Source organism: Sinocyclocheilus rhinocerous, unplaced genomic scaffold (genome assembly GCF_001515625.1).
Source record: "Sinocyclocheilus rhinocerous isolate Xijiao unplaced genomic scaffold, SAMN03320098_v1.1 scaffold2612, whole genome shotgun sequence".
Taxonomy (NCBI): domain Eukaryota; kingdom Metazoa; phylum Chordata; class Actinopteri; order Cypriniformes; family Cyprinidae; genus Sinocyclocheilus; species Sinocyclocheilus rhinocerous.
In genome coordinates this window covers 41,061-56,246 of record NW_015648580.1, presented here as the reverse complement: position 1 = coordinate 56,246, position 15,186 = coordinate 41,061, and the positions used below count along the sequence as shown (strand labels likewise).

The 15,186-nt window shown below is 33.3% G+C and overlaps 1 protein-coding gene across 1 annotated transcript in view; it reads right to left on the bottom strand.

The window, feature by feature from the left end:
- LOC107709920 (polypeptide N-acetylgalactosaminyltransferase 18-like) overlaps positions 1–12,733 on the bottom strand; it is a 132,453-nt gene extending 119,720 nt beyond the window's left edge. The window contains exon 1 of the mRNA XM_016514585.1: positions 12,255–12,733. Coding sequence (XP_016370071.1) covers positions 12,255–12,492 — 238 coding nt within the window. The 5' untranslated portion in view covers positions 12,493–12,733. The remainder of the gene's footprint in view (positions 1–12,254) is intronic.
- Between the last annotated feature and the right edge of the window lie 2,453 nt (positions 12,734–15,186).

The window sequence follows — 15,186 nt, the reverse complement described above, 5'->3', positions numbered from 1 at the left end:
TATATATATATATATATATATATATATATATAGGATTGAATCAAGCGGACAGACAGACAGACAGACAGATAGATAGATAGATAGATAGATAGATAGAATAAAGATGACTCCCTTAGCTGCATTCATCAGTATTATTTTAGCAAAGTGATAATAAAACTTCGGAGCACATGCAGGCGATAAAAAAAATGCATTTGGGTGGCATACAGATCAGTGGTAATCAGTTATTATCTATAAATCCCTGGCTAAAAATAAAAAGATGAGACAAGCTGATAATCAAGCATATCTGCATCAAGTGCATTTCTTCCCTTCCAGCTGCACAGTGGTGAATAGCGCCGCATGAGCCTGTGGAAAAGACAGTGAGCTCATTCCAAGCGAATGTCTCTTAAGTTCAGAGAGTGACTGACTTCCTTTAGCTGTGCTTACTCAGAGATACTGCGCTCCGCTTGGCTCTGTCTTAATTAATGACTAATTACATCCCATTGCTTCTAATTAGAATCACAAATTCAAGAGTAGCGAGGACAGAAAGCAAGTCTGTGGCTTTCTGAATCACAGGCATCATCTGCCGCCCTTCTCCTCTTATTCTTTCTTACTAAAATAAGAAACAGAAAATATGAAAACATGTTCCATGCTAATCTCCTTTTGCTTGTTTTGACAATCCCAGAACACAAATTTAGGACTACAAATGTATTATAACAAAATGATACAAAGGTATTATAATGCAACTGGAAATTAATATGTTTCTTTGCATTATAAAATAAAGGAATAAGCCATTTAAGGCCATAATTTTTTTAGGTTAAGGCAGCTTTAGCCGCTGTGCATCATATCTAACAACACCCCTAAGCCCTGGTTAAGTCACTGTTACACACAACTGCTAATAGCTTTTATAAAACAGCAACAACAGCATTATATAAAAAAAAGTTTTCAGTAAAATGACATTTATTTCAAAAATAGGTTATCAAAAAAAAAACTCTTCCTCAAAGTAATATTCGCCTGCTGTAGAACATAAAAAACCACCAAGGCTACATTTATTTGATTAAATATTCTAAAATATTATTACAATTTAAAATTACTGTTTTCTATTATAATATATTTTAAAATCTAATTTATTCCTGTGATGCAAAGCTGAATTTTCAGCATCATTACTCCAGTCTTCAGTGTCACATGATCCTTCAGAAATCATTCTAATATGCTGATTTGCTTGATTATTATCAATTATTATTGGTGGGGTCTTTTTGGAAACTTTTTTTTCAGAATTATTTGATAAATAGAAAGTTCAAAAGAACAACATTTATTTGAAATATACATTTTTGTAACATTATAAAGACTTTACTGTCACTTTTTAACAATTTTATGTGTCCTTACTGCTTAAAAGTATTAATTTCTTTTGAAGAAACACTGAAGAAGACTGATAGCTGAATTTTTTATTTATTTATTTTTTTACGTTTTATCCCGTTTAAATTCAATAAATATTTTTTATAGTGTAGACCTCACTCAGAACAACTATTTATCGATTTGCAGTGGCCTTCCTTTTAAGGGGACAAGTAAACCCAAACCTTGCCTGCTTGATTCTGATAAACCAACTTTAGTCATTAGTCCCAGTGCCATGACAAGCTAAATATTTATAGTTATGATGTGTTTCCTCAAAGCGCTTTCAAAGGCAGGCGGTGACTGTGCTATATAGTGAAACATGACCTCAATTTGCACCAGCGTGCCAACTGTTTCTCCTGCTCCTTTGGGAGTTCAGATACAAATTCCTAAATAAGAAAATTTGCATCTTTACGCAGTGTGGCGGACCCTGATATCAGCAGGTTACTTTCTCTATTAGAGATTCAGTCGACATTGCAAAATAAGGTTGACTTCGGTGATACTATGTTTTGACTCTCTTTAAGCTTTCCAAGCATACCGTCTTTGCACATGGATAAATATTTAATGAACTGGATTTTTTTTAGTCCACACGACTCTGTTATATCTGGGTTGAACAGACATGCAAATCCACTTGTTTTAGAGCGCTATAATTAATGCAAATTTTTATTTTGTTTACATCAAGGTATTACTCCGTCCTATTTTTTATAGTTAGGTCAAATTATTTATTCCAAGAAAATCAAATGCACGGCACAAAACAAGTAGGTATTTGCATTGTGCTGCTTTAATTCAAACCTATTTAAATCATCTCAGCATGAAAGCTTTTGAGAAACTGTAGCATAATCTTCATTGTGCATGAGTGTGCACTCAGCACGAAGAGCAGGAATATACTGTAGTGTGTCTTTAAAGAACTCAATCAAGAAGACCAACAGGCTAAAAGCATTTATCTTACAAAATACAATCAAAACCGAACAGCATTACTGCTGTAGTCATGACTACAGATGGAGAAACCCATTTAAGGCTTATACCCTTGAATGACCTGTTTTAAAAGGGGAACAGATCAGCCGGACAAAATGGTTGGTTTGATTTTTACTGCAAAGTTCAAGGCAACCAACACTTGCAGAGGAAATGAAGCGAGCAATTCCATTAATTAAGTCTTAATGTGTCACTCTAACACTCAATTACACTCAAGAATGGCTTCTGATTATATTAGATGTACAGTAATGGCTATTGTTGATTTTCTTTAACATTCATAAATCTTATTTCAATTTTCAAACAAACAATGCAAAGTAAATGTATAGTTTAAACAAGTTTACAGTTTATACAAGTCAATGTATAGTTTATAGAAGTAAATATGAAGGCAAAACACAACAGGTGAATAGGGTACAATGTTTACTAATACATATCAGCATACTTTCCCCAGCTGATTAATCACAGTAAATTAAGGTAATTGTTTTGTACTATATGTTTTCTGAAATGCTATGTTTAAATATGCAAATGAGGCACTATCTATTTTGTTGACATATTAGAGTTAAAGGTTTTTACAGAGGGGTTTTTTGGATATCTTTTTATCACTCCATAATCAGACAAATACTTTCAACAACCAGACAAAAATACATCACCATGTTTTTAGGAATAAAATGTAAAATATATATCAGGCGAATTATATGCAAACCCCTCTGTAAAAACCTTCAGAATATAGATAGGAATAAAACTGTAAAGTTTGGTCTATGTAAGTGCTGCTAAAGCGGAAATTTCTGACTCAAAAGTGAATGAATCAATGAATGAATGAATGAATGAATGAATGAATGATGGTTTAGATCCTACCTGTCCGATCGCTACCACTTTGTTTATTTAAACGGGGAGTCATCTCAATTATCACCAGTAAATTATGGAGTGCCACAATGATCTGTGGTAGGTCCTCTGCTATTTTCAATATACATGTTACCCCTTGGTAATAGTATTAGAAAAGACCAGATGAAACTTCTAAATTATCTAAGCTAACAGAGTGTAAAATGTAAAAGATTGTAAAAAAAAAATGTAAAAGCGTAAAAATGTAAAAGATTGGATGACCAATAATTTTCTCTTATTGAATTCAGATAAGACAGAGATATTACTTACTGGACCAAAAAGCAGTACACAGAATCTCTTGGATTACTATTTTCAACTAGACGGATATACTGTTACTTCCACTACAGTCAAAAGGGATTGACATCCCGTGGTAACTAGGAATTACACAAGCTTCAGTCTGGATCCAGCCCTTACAAAGACCTGAGATGACCAAACACCTGAGAAGAGATGATGCCAACCCTGAAAAAAAATAAACTACCAAATTTTGCGACAAGTTTGATTGCAACATATAATCATTGCTTTTAATAGTGTTCATCGTCTGTTTGATTATGTCATTAACTGAATTTTACCATACATTTCTGCCATATGTACATCAATTTGACATAGTCACCATGGAAAAGCTACTACTAAATATATTGTAGAAACTTAATTTTCTGTAAAGCTACTTTGCAACGATTTGTATCATGAAAATCGCTATACAAATAAACTTGAATTGAATTAATCAATCAATCAATCAATCAATCAATTAATTAATTAATTAATTTTTACATTTTGATTGTTTAATTTTAAAGATATGTATTTTAACTGAAATCTATAGATGCAAACAGATAAAACATAAATAAATAAATAAAACAATCCAGTATGTGTTTCCCACTAGTTATGAAAGCAAAATAGCCTAAAATCTCAAAATTGACCAGTGCATGAAAAAACAATGGTTTTGCCTTAAGTTGTTATTTATTAGTAATGCACTGATATTATTTCTGGCTGATTACAATGGCATGATTTACTAAAGAGTAAAGAGTGTTGTTAAATTATTTGCAATTTTAAAGATTAAATTTCAGTCAGCATTACATGGCAACAAAATGTAATATACATGTAATAATAAGGGAAAAAGCAGCACAATTAAATATCCAATATCGACCAATAAGCCTCATTTAAAAAATCTAATGCTACTTGGTGTTATTTCAAAAGAAACTGAGATTTAGAATTTTTTGCATCTGACACAGATTTACCATATGGGCATTTGGACATGCCAAGGGGGGAAACATGTAGGGCCGAAAAAATGTTTTCAAACAGCATGAGATACAGCACAAAGGCCAAAGACATTGCCTGTTGAGTTCACCAAACCAACACTGCACAGTGAACAGGGGGGTCCCAGACAGGGGCGATTAGGAGGGACAGCGACATTACTAGACTGAATAAGACCGTGGTACTTGATCATGCTAAGTTACAGGACATCGACTTATACAAAATACACTGAGAGACCACAATATAAAATCCAGTTACTACCTTTACTAGTTTTTTTCAAATACCAAGTGATTTAAAGCACTATAAATTCAAGCACCTACATGTCGTGTGTGAGCTGTACTGATTAATAGCCTGTCTTTCTGGATCAGAGGCTTTGCCGTGTCTTTGTTTAACAGAGCTCATTGTGATTATCACAGGATAAACCCTCCAGCACAGCCATAAATCAGCCCTGCCGATGCTCCTCACTCGCACAGCCATCTGTCAGTCAAAAGGGCAGTTGAGGGCAACTTGAAAAGTTCTAATCTCTTCTGAGGGGTGCCAAGTACAACATCTCGGCTGTGATTCCATGCCTTTCTGTTGAGGTAATTAACCCCAACCCACTGCTTATTAGAGGAGACTCATAGGGAGCGGAGGATGAGAGGAAATGAGAAATCACAGCTTCTCAAAGAAGCAAATGCAGTCCTCGGAGACAGTGTCATCCGTTTGACTCTTCTCAGATCACGCTGCCATCAAACCAAATATTCCATAACATACATTCCTACACAGCAGTTAGGTAATGTTCATAAATAGGTAATTCTCTAAAATATAATAAACATCAGAGAAAAATGTCAATTTCCAAGCATCTGTAGATTTCTATAGCACACTTTTATATTAACCTGAATAGTAATATCAGCTGCATAAATATTCATATTTCAAATTTGAATAAAGACAGACAAAATCTAGCACTAGGCTGCTTGTCATTACCATCACATCTCAACTTCTTAAATAAGTTCCAACGAGACCTGCAGCTTTCCTGCTGGCACTTGTGTCTGTTGCAACAAGGCAATTTTTTAATGAGCAAAATGTAAAAATAATAGTATGTGTTTCCTCAGTTTCTTTAAAAGTTCATTAATACACTATTTTAAAAAGGTGTTTCTGATAACCAAACAAACCAACCTATCTGTTATTTACAGGTGCATCTCAATAAATTAGAATGTCGTGGAAAAGTTCATTTATTTCAGTAATTCAACTCAAATTGTGAAACTCGTGTATTATGTATGTATGTATGTAGGTATTTATTTATTTATTCACTCATTCATTTTATTTCTTACTACTGCTAATTGATATGGACATTTTCTAAAGAGGCAGGTGGTAATATCATAAATAATTTCTAGACTAGTTCTCAAGACAAATTCTCACCATTGTGTTCATATATGCATTTAATTCAGTGCAGATGAACTGGAAATATGAAACAATGAATAAACAATGGTGAGAATTCATGAACTTGCCAACAAACTTGCTGAACAACTGGACTAAAGTTTAATCACCAAGTACAAATATGCTAGGAATTTTTCTTGGTGTTGGTATTGTTATAATTACTAATAAAATATGTTGTCATAAATACTAATAATATAAAATATTTTATTACATCCCAATGTGAACAAAAGCTGGAAATGTTCAATCTATGACGTTATGTCAAGTGACCCAAAAATGTGATTAATGTGGTAGCACATGAATTAACTAGTTAAGTTCAAAATATTATTGTATTATTTAAGGAATTATTTATTATTATTATAATTATTACATAAGAACTACCTGTGATCTACAATCTAATCAATTCCCATTGGATAAAATCCATGTCTTGCTCTGCATTTTTCCTCATTGAAAATCCAGTTTTCACAAAACATGTCACATTATGAAATTTCATATTGACTTCAACATTACAGTTACAAAACAAATCCTTTTCTGTTCTATTTCAAAGAAAACAGTGTTTATCATAATCAATATTTGGGATCTAAAAACTGTTTATTCTTATTCCACAACAGAAATTCCTATTCCTGCTTCTTCTGCTGCTGAATTTTATCCTTGAGCTCCCATGAAATGCTATTTTCTTGATTTGTTTTTGCACATGGTGCAGCACTTTGCATAAAAGCTAAATGCAAACGGTATGAGAGCAGATAAACAGAATGTTATGAGCTGAGAATCTGTTCGCTTCACTTCGCTCCTCTACACAATGTAACTACACACCTGAAACAGGGACTAAGTGATTCTGTTGTTCTTTCTCTTTGGCTTTCAACAGAAAATCCACTACAGTGCTAAAGAGCTGCTGTGCTGAAGCGTGCTGCATTTTCATCAAGTTGAGGATGACAGGGAGATCAGCCGGGCCATCCTCCAGGCTGTATGTACCAGGTGGTAGAGCACAGCTGGCATGTACCTCTTCCACATAAATCATTCATTCTGGAAAACACTTGTATGCTACAGAGAGAGAGGCAGTGTAAAGTCTGCGATGATGAAGAACAACCTGGTGGTCAGCAATGTATCATAAGATACAGTTTTGCCACTAAAAAGTGAAAATGAATGTACTTAATGGAACAGATCACCCAAAAATGAAAATGTACTGAAAATGTACTCACTCATTGGTGAGCAAGTCAATTAATGCAACATTTCTCCAAATCTGTTCTAATGAAGAAACAAACTCATCTACATCTTAATGGTCTGAAGGTGAGTAACGTTTGAGCAGATTTTCATTTTTGGGTGAACTTATCCTTAAAAGTACTACTCTGAGTTCAATAAAAGCTCAATCAAAAGCATTTGTGGAATACTATTGAATACCACCAAATACTCATTCTTCATTTTGTATTAAATAAATCGAGGTCACGGCAAGGCACTTACAATGGAATCCCATGAGGCCAATTGATTTAAAAGCAGAAATGTGAAGCTTATCATTTTACAAAAGCACTTACATTAATTATTCTGTTAAATGTATCTATTGTTTGAGCTATAAAATAGTTCTCACTATTTTTACAGTCATTTTAAGGTTTTAGGTGTTCTGCTATTGTAGCAAAGAAAATTGGATATAACTTTACATAGAATTGTTTTTCCAAGTAAAGATCAAAATTAGTTTTGAGCTAATCAACATTGCAAATGCTGTCATTTGAGCTTAAATTGTACTCAACCCACAATATTTCATTAAAAATCATTAACTACAAAGATGACGGTATTTCAGATAAACCTTAAAGGGGTCATATAATGCTATATGCACTTTTACATGTTGTTTGAACTGAAATGTGTGTTGGCAGTGCTATGTTCGCGCAAATCATTTGTGATCCAGCTTCATCTACAGAAGAAGTGAGTGTAAGGTTTTTTTAATGAATCTTTGCATATCGCCTTTGCTAATAATGTGCTAATTAGCAAGTTTCACGATGAATGCAGCTAAAGTAAACAGTCTCTCTGAGAGCAGCTCCGAAGAGAGGGGCGGGGTCAGCAGAGCTCATTAACATTTAAAGGAAAATGCTACAAATCTGCATGCTGTGAAAACTGCTGTTTTTGACAGGGTAAAATAGGTGTTTTTGACACTACCATTGAGAAATTTTAACCAAACTATGTTACAGACTTTTCATTAAGACCATAAAGAATCATATCAACTTGTGGAAAATGGGCATCCTATGACCCCTTTAACAATCCCTGCCATGCAATAAAAAAAGTCATGTGTTGTAACTAAAAAAATGCTCCCTAACGCACTTTCCAAGCCCATTCCTGAAGCCCCCAGAAGATGCCAAACAGCACAACGTGTCTGCGGCTGTAGCTCGGGAATGTTTGCTCAAGTAATCATCTGTAGCCGCCTCTCAGCTCAGTGAGGTTTGTTTGCGCCCTTGATTCGGTTTGAGCACCACACTGGCTGTCTGCAACCCATATCAACATACATCCAGTTAGTAACTATGACAGAATCATATCTCTAACAATGAAGTGTGTATTTTATAACAAAGCACAAAAGGAGTCCATTAATAAAATTACATTACAGACTTTCTTGAGCAACACAAAATTTGTATTCCTAAGATATTCAGTGAAGCAGACAAATCATGCTGTGCATGCTGTTGTAGACTAATAAACCAGTAAGAGAACAGCAAATTGCTTGTGTTTTCAGTTCTGCAACAAATTAGTGCTTTTCGAAGAAGCTGAAAACGAACCCGGAATAAAGCTTGCACAACAGTGAGAACCTACAAAAGCTTTATTGCTGCATACTGTTAGGCAGATGCTTTTCGGGGAAGGTTGATTAGGCTGTACTAATTGCAAGGGGTAGAATCCACCATTCAGTTTTTGCATTAATATTTTAAAGATGAATCAGTATATTCACGATCAACCAAATTCTGACCTCAAACATGTAACTGAAATGCATTAAATAGAAATAAAGGTTCGCAAAGGGGGGCTTTGCAGCAATGCCACAGAAGAAGCATTTCAGGTTCCCCAATGAACATTTCTATAAAAACTTCTTAAAATAAATCTTAGTGCAAAGAATATTAGGGCCCTATGAAAATGCGGACTGAATCGTGGAACGCGGAATGTCACAGAATTTGCCAAATTTTGGATGGATAAATCAAAAGTAGGTATTCAAAACGCGATATGGACTAGAGTCTGTGAATATTAAACTGCAAAAATACAATTTGAATATGAATCCTGCATGTTCTGCGTGTCTCTGTGTGAATGAATGGCGCAGACGTGCTGTTTCGGTTACTACACACATACTGAAGCGTGTGTGACGCTCGCTGTGTTTTTAGCCTCTGTTGCCTCAATATATAAGTACATGAACACATAAACATAATCTCTAGAAGTACTCTGAGAGCATTTTACCATTTCTTTCGAGAAATACTATCATCATATCATATACAAACAGAAACCGAAAGGTCTTCACAGCAACCCATCAAAATAAAAGTTTGGTTTAACTTGAAGAAACTGTGACAGAAATATATTACTTAATGTAATGATAGTACTACTACTAATAATAAAATGATTATTAAAACATTATTTTTAAAGGAATATTTACCAGAATTTATTTAGCAGAAAAATATAAATACACAAAACACTATTTCTGAAAAAAATAATAAAATAAAATATTTTTTATAAAATCAATTAATTATAGATGCTCTTTATTATTAAAATTTAATTAAACCACTAAAATGTAATTCAGAAAATTACAGAATTTTGTAAAAAAAAAATTTAAAATAATAAAACTGAATTTGAGAAAAAAATAAAACATATTTCATAGGGCCTTAAAAAAGTCTTTTTTTGTTAAACTTTTAATAAATTGCTCTCAAATACTGTAAGTTTCATTATTTCAATTAATTAGACATGATTTCTGATTAATAAATTTAAAATTTTATGTAACCATTAAAATAGAGACTAGAAAAATTAAAACGGAAAAAAACTAATTTGGAAAAAAATAAAGGGCCTAGAATATGTAAATAATGTAAAGAACCTTTTTCCACTATAAATAACCTTTTGTGCAATGGAAAGGTTCCATGGAGGTTAGATGACCATTGTGAACTTTTATTTTTTTTTAAGAGTGTATCAAATAAACAAATGCATAAATGATGATGGAAAAAAAACAGAAATGGTGTGTGCTGATAAGTGCTGAAAGATATCCAATCCAAACTGTACGCTAATTGTCAATCATCTTTGACGATAGTGGTCCTGACTATCGAGAATTAGTTCTTTAGTACCTTGGTTTAAACTTTATGTAGTGCTTTAATATATACCATGTTGACATATTGCTAAATAAATACAAATAAAAAAATAATAAAATAAAATATTTTTTATAAAATCAATTAATTATAGATGCTCTTTATTATTAAAATTTAATTAAACCACTAAAATGTAATTCAGAAAATTACAGAATTTTGTAAAAAAAAAAATTAAAATAATAAAACTGAATTTGAGAAAAAAATAAAACATATTTCATAGGGCCTTAAAAAAGTCTTTTTTTGTTAAACTTTTAATAAATTGCTCTCAAATACTGTAAGTTTCATTATTTCAATTAATTAGACATGATTTCTGATTAATAAATTTAAAATTTTATTTAACCATTAAAATAGAGACTAGAAAAATTAAAACGGAAAAAAACTAATTTGGAAAAAAATAAAATGGATTTCATAGGGCCTAGAATATGTAAATAATGTAAAGAACCTTTTTCCACTATAAATAACCTTTTGTGCAATGGAAAGGTTCCATGGAGGTTAGATGACCATTGTGAACTTTTATTTTTTTTTAAGAGTGTATCAAATAAACAAATGCATAAATGATGATGGAAAAAAAACAGAAATGGTGTGTGCTGATAAGTGCTGAAAGATCTAAACTACCTGTACAGACAGAAGCAATCAGTCACTTTTCATAATTAGTTCAGCCAGTGCCAAGTTCATTAAACAAGAGTCTCCGAAGAGAGAAGAAGAGGAGTAAGCAATCATCAATGGTCTTTGTGAAGCTGCCAGATCGCAAAGTGGAGGTCACACCTGCATAAAATTGTCATTAACAATAAGGCAAGGTGCAATCAACCTGATTTGAACAGGACAGGACAAATGTACAATTAGTATTCAGGTCATGATGATGAAACTCTAGGCTATAGATTTTTCTGTTTTGCACCTGAGTGGAAGATATACTCTTCACAATAGACTGCTATTTCCCTCACCCCAGATCAAGTATGTTCACAGTGCAGACAAAAATTTACCATGGTAACCATGGTGTCATGGTGTAGTTAACGTCACAACAACAACACATAGTATAACCCACTACTGTATAGTAAGTCTACATACTTGTCATATATTTGTAATTTTGTATGTTGTTTATTTTTGTGATGAGAGTGCCTGCTAATACAACATTACTACAGTATTTTGATGAAAACTATGGTTAATAAATTGTTTTAAACATCAATGCTGCACAAAATGACACTGCTTCTCAAAGCTTCTTACACTGGAATATGTTATATAGATGTAGATTTTTTTTTTTTGTGCAATAATTGCAATATATTTGGCAGGTAACTGTGGTTACCATGGCAAGTCGTTGTGAAGGTGGTAATTTAGTTGCATTTACAATGAAAGGTTTTTCTATATAAATGCAACAATTTGTGCCTCTGCATCAGCAATAAAATATCATTAGTTACATAATGTGATTTTCTTTTGCTGAATTTCTGTTTCTCAGCTGTATTTCATTCTCTCATAGGAAAATAATTCACAAAAGGCATATAAGATTGCATATAGTGTTTAAAAATAATTTAAAGCCTATGCGCATTTTGGCCTGTTTCACTGAGGTCTTGAATTATTGAACCAGTTTTTTATTTATTTTTTTTTTTTTTTTTAATTATTATTATTATTTCCTGTATTAATAAACCTCAAAATGTAACCCTGTTATCCAAGTTATTGTAACAAAAAATAATAATAATAAATAAATAAAATATGGTTTTTATTATTTCGTTTACTATTTAGGCTATTTTTTTATATGTTCCACAACTATCTAGCCGGGCTGTAAAACAGATTAATTTAGGCTTCATGTGCCAATTTGTTACCTGTTGTGGTGATTTTTGTATTTATTTTATTATTTCTATCTAGTTCATTCTAATGTTAATGTTTATTTAATCACCCCTTCCATTCAACATCGGTTAAAAAAATACGTTTATGGTCCACTTTTTTAGTGGAAACTGGCATAACAACTAATTTTGGCACATAATTTGTGCTGAATTTATGGTTTTCAGCTCATCTATTTCTCTTAGTTTTATAGAGTAAACGTCACATTTGTATGCACAGTTATTAAACAGACATTCGTCTTACCTTGTATGTGCTGATTAACCACATTCTCCAGCCGATCCAGTCGCTCTATAATCCGCAGAGTTTCTCCTTTCCTGTCGCCCTCCAACTTTTTGGCTGGGACAGGCATCGGCACTTTGATGTACACATTAGCGATGTAATTAGTCACCCATCCGACGTACAAAAGACACACTATGTTGGTCATGCCACTTAGTATCACACACGTAGACACCAAAGTTTTGGTTCTCCTGGTGCAAGCCATTCCGACATCCCTCCATATAGAGTCCGAGACACAGCGGACAAGTGCGCCTGTCCTCAACTCTGTATGTACTCCGATGGAGAATAACGCGCCTGACGCAAACACTACAGTCCGCGCTTCATTCAACCACCGGGCTGTTCAGCTCTGTCAGATTCCAGCGACTTGAAATGGGCAACTATCGTCTTGTTCCAACACGAAACGCCGCGTCCTTTATCTACAGCGCCAAGCAGCGCTATAGGAAGAAGAGCGAAGGTGCGCGAGTATGTGTGTGGTTTGATCCTGAGCCTGTTGACCAATGAGATGAGCTGTAATCTATGGAACCAATTGCACAATGATCCGGTAACAGTAAGGAGGTGCTTTATAAAGGCAGAGACTCTTACTGTTTCATAAAGTAACTTTTTTACCGTTTCATAAAAACAAACATGACTTGAGCGAGCAAAATAAAGGAGCACATTGCATTTTAAAGGGATAGTTCACCCAAAAATGAAAATTCTGTCATCGGTATAGCCATTGACTTCCATATCATAGTTTTTTTTTTCTTTCCATACTATGGAAGTCAGTGGTTACTGTGTGGTTACTTGGTTACCAACATTCTTCAAAATATCTTCTTTTGCGTTCAACAGCTGAGAGAAATTCAAACAGGTTTGGAACAACTTGAGAGTGAATAAATGATGACAGAATTTTCATTTTTGAGTAGACTATCCATTTAACTGTGAAAGAGTGCACGGTAGGATGTAAGTTGCTAAACATTTAATATTTGAATATTAATAATAACATTAAATAACATTTAAATATTATCTAGTGGCCATTATCTAGGGAGAGTAGAGTAGTTTGCATCACTAGGTAATATCTAATGATGCAAACTACTCTATTTTATGTCAAATTTCGCCATTTTGAAATGAAAATATAGGCTAAATCATTTACGTGATTCAGGTAATTCACAAGTAACTGAATGTGACGAGACAAGAAACATTTTGCCGTTTTGCGTTGTCAACACATTAGGCAAATGAATAAGAATGAATGTGTGCAAAATAACAATAAACAATATTTGCAAATAAGTAAAATTGTTTTACAAAAGTTCATATTCCTGTGTTTTGCCTATTCTTCTTTCTTTACCCGCATTCCATTAAATCCTTTAATTACTTAATTCCTAAATAATAAAAGACCACCTGAAAAATACCTATACAAATTATTGGAAGTTATTATGTATGTTATTATATAATTTATAAACAGTCTCACAACTTTTGTAATCATGAGGGTATTAACAAGGCACACAGTGATTTCCCTGATCATTTCCAACTTGTTAAATCGATGGTGTGCTCATGTTCATGCTTTGCTACAACACTCCTCAATCTGCTCTGTGTAGCCTATTATTTGTATTAGAGTTTAAAAACTGAAGCATCATGCTAGGATTCAGGTTTGGTATCTGTGAACAGTAAAGCCCTGGCATCTTTTGTTTGATTGGCCTTTTAAATAATTTTTAATATTGCAATATAACATAAATTTACATACAACAGTTCTTTTATAAGTGCTGATATTTAGTACAGCGGCACTTTTAACTGTATCACTCCATTTGTCCATATCTGTGCATTCCAGAAGGACAAGGCCTATTCACACCAAGACAAATGTTTGGTGAGAAAATTTGGTGCAATAAACATTTTCATTTGAATGAATGCTGTACAAGCCATTTGTATGCAGTGGTCAGAACAAACGAATCACATGCAAAGATCAAAACTCATTTTCATGCCAAATATCCGTGGTGGTGTCAACAAGCCTTCAGTTTGTGCATTGGTGGGGATTTTTCAGTGACTTTTTCTGCAGGTTACATCCTTACTACTCCAGTAGGTGGCGACACATTTATCACGACTGAGTCACTCAATTATTCACTCTTCATCAGTTCATTAAAATAAATCACTGATTTGTTCAGAAAGTAAACAACGCTACTAGGGGATGGCATTATCGAGCAAAGTAAATTAGATTACCACAAAAAAAATCCAAACTTAAACAATAAATGTTGTTGGAATTCCAAATTCCAACAAAATTGAAAATGTCCATGTTTTAGGTTGCAACACCAGCTGTCTTTATACTTGACATTAATTTACATATTTTTGAATAAATTGTAAATTATAGTAGACTTTGTTGTAGCTGATAGATATACTAATATTATATCAACGCATGAAATACATATCACAAAAAAAATTACAAACAGTGTTACTTACCTCAACATTGCACAACAGAGGGTCCTTGCTTGTGTGACAAACAGGATTCTGGCTCTTAGGAAGTTGGGTGGAGGAAATCATTATTTGTATGAGAAGCCAAGCTTAAGTACACACAATGCACGATTGTAAGCAACAGTATACGTAGTTGAATACAGAAGCTAATATCAGTAGCCTCTCTTTTAGATTATGGATATAATTTGTCAAATTATGTAGATTTGAGAATTACATTTTCCATGCTTCCAATTTTGTTTCGGTGCTTACTGCATAATAGTATTGTTTATGTGTGTGGTCAAAAAATAATAATAATACAAATAAAAATAAATAAATACATTTTATTTTTATGAATTGTTAATATTTTGTGTATAATCTTCCAGAGCACTGCTACTATCAGCAAAAGCACTAATATGTAAGAGTAGAAGGAATAAAGACCTATCATAATCTTGTATTTTATAGCCACCCCATGGGTGCAGTCTGAGGA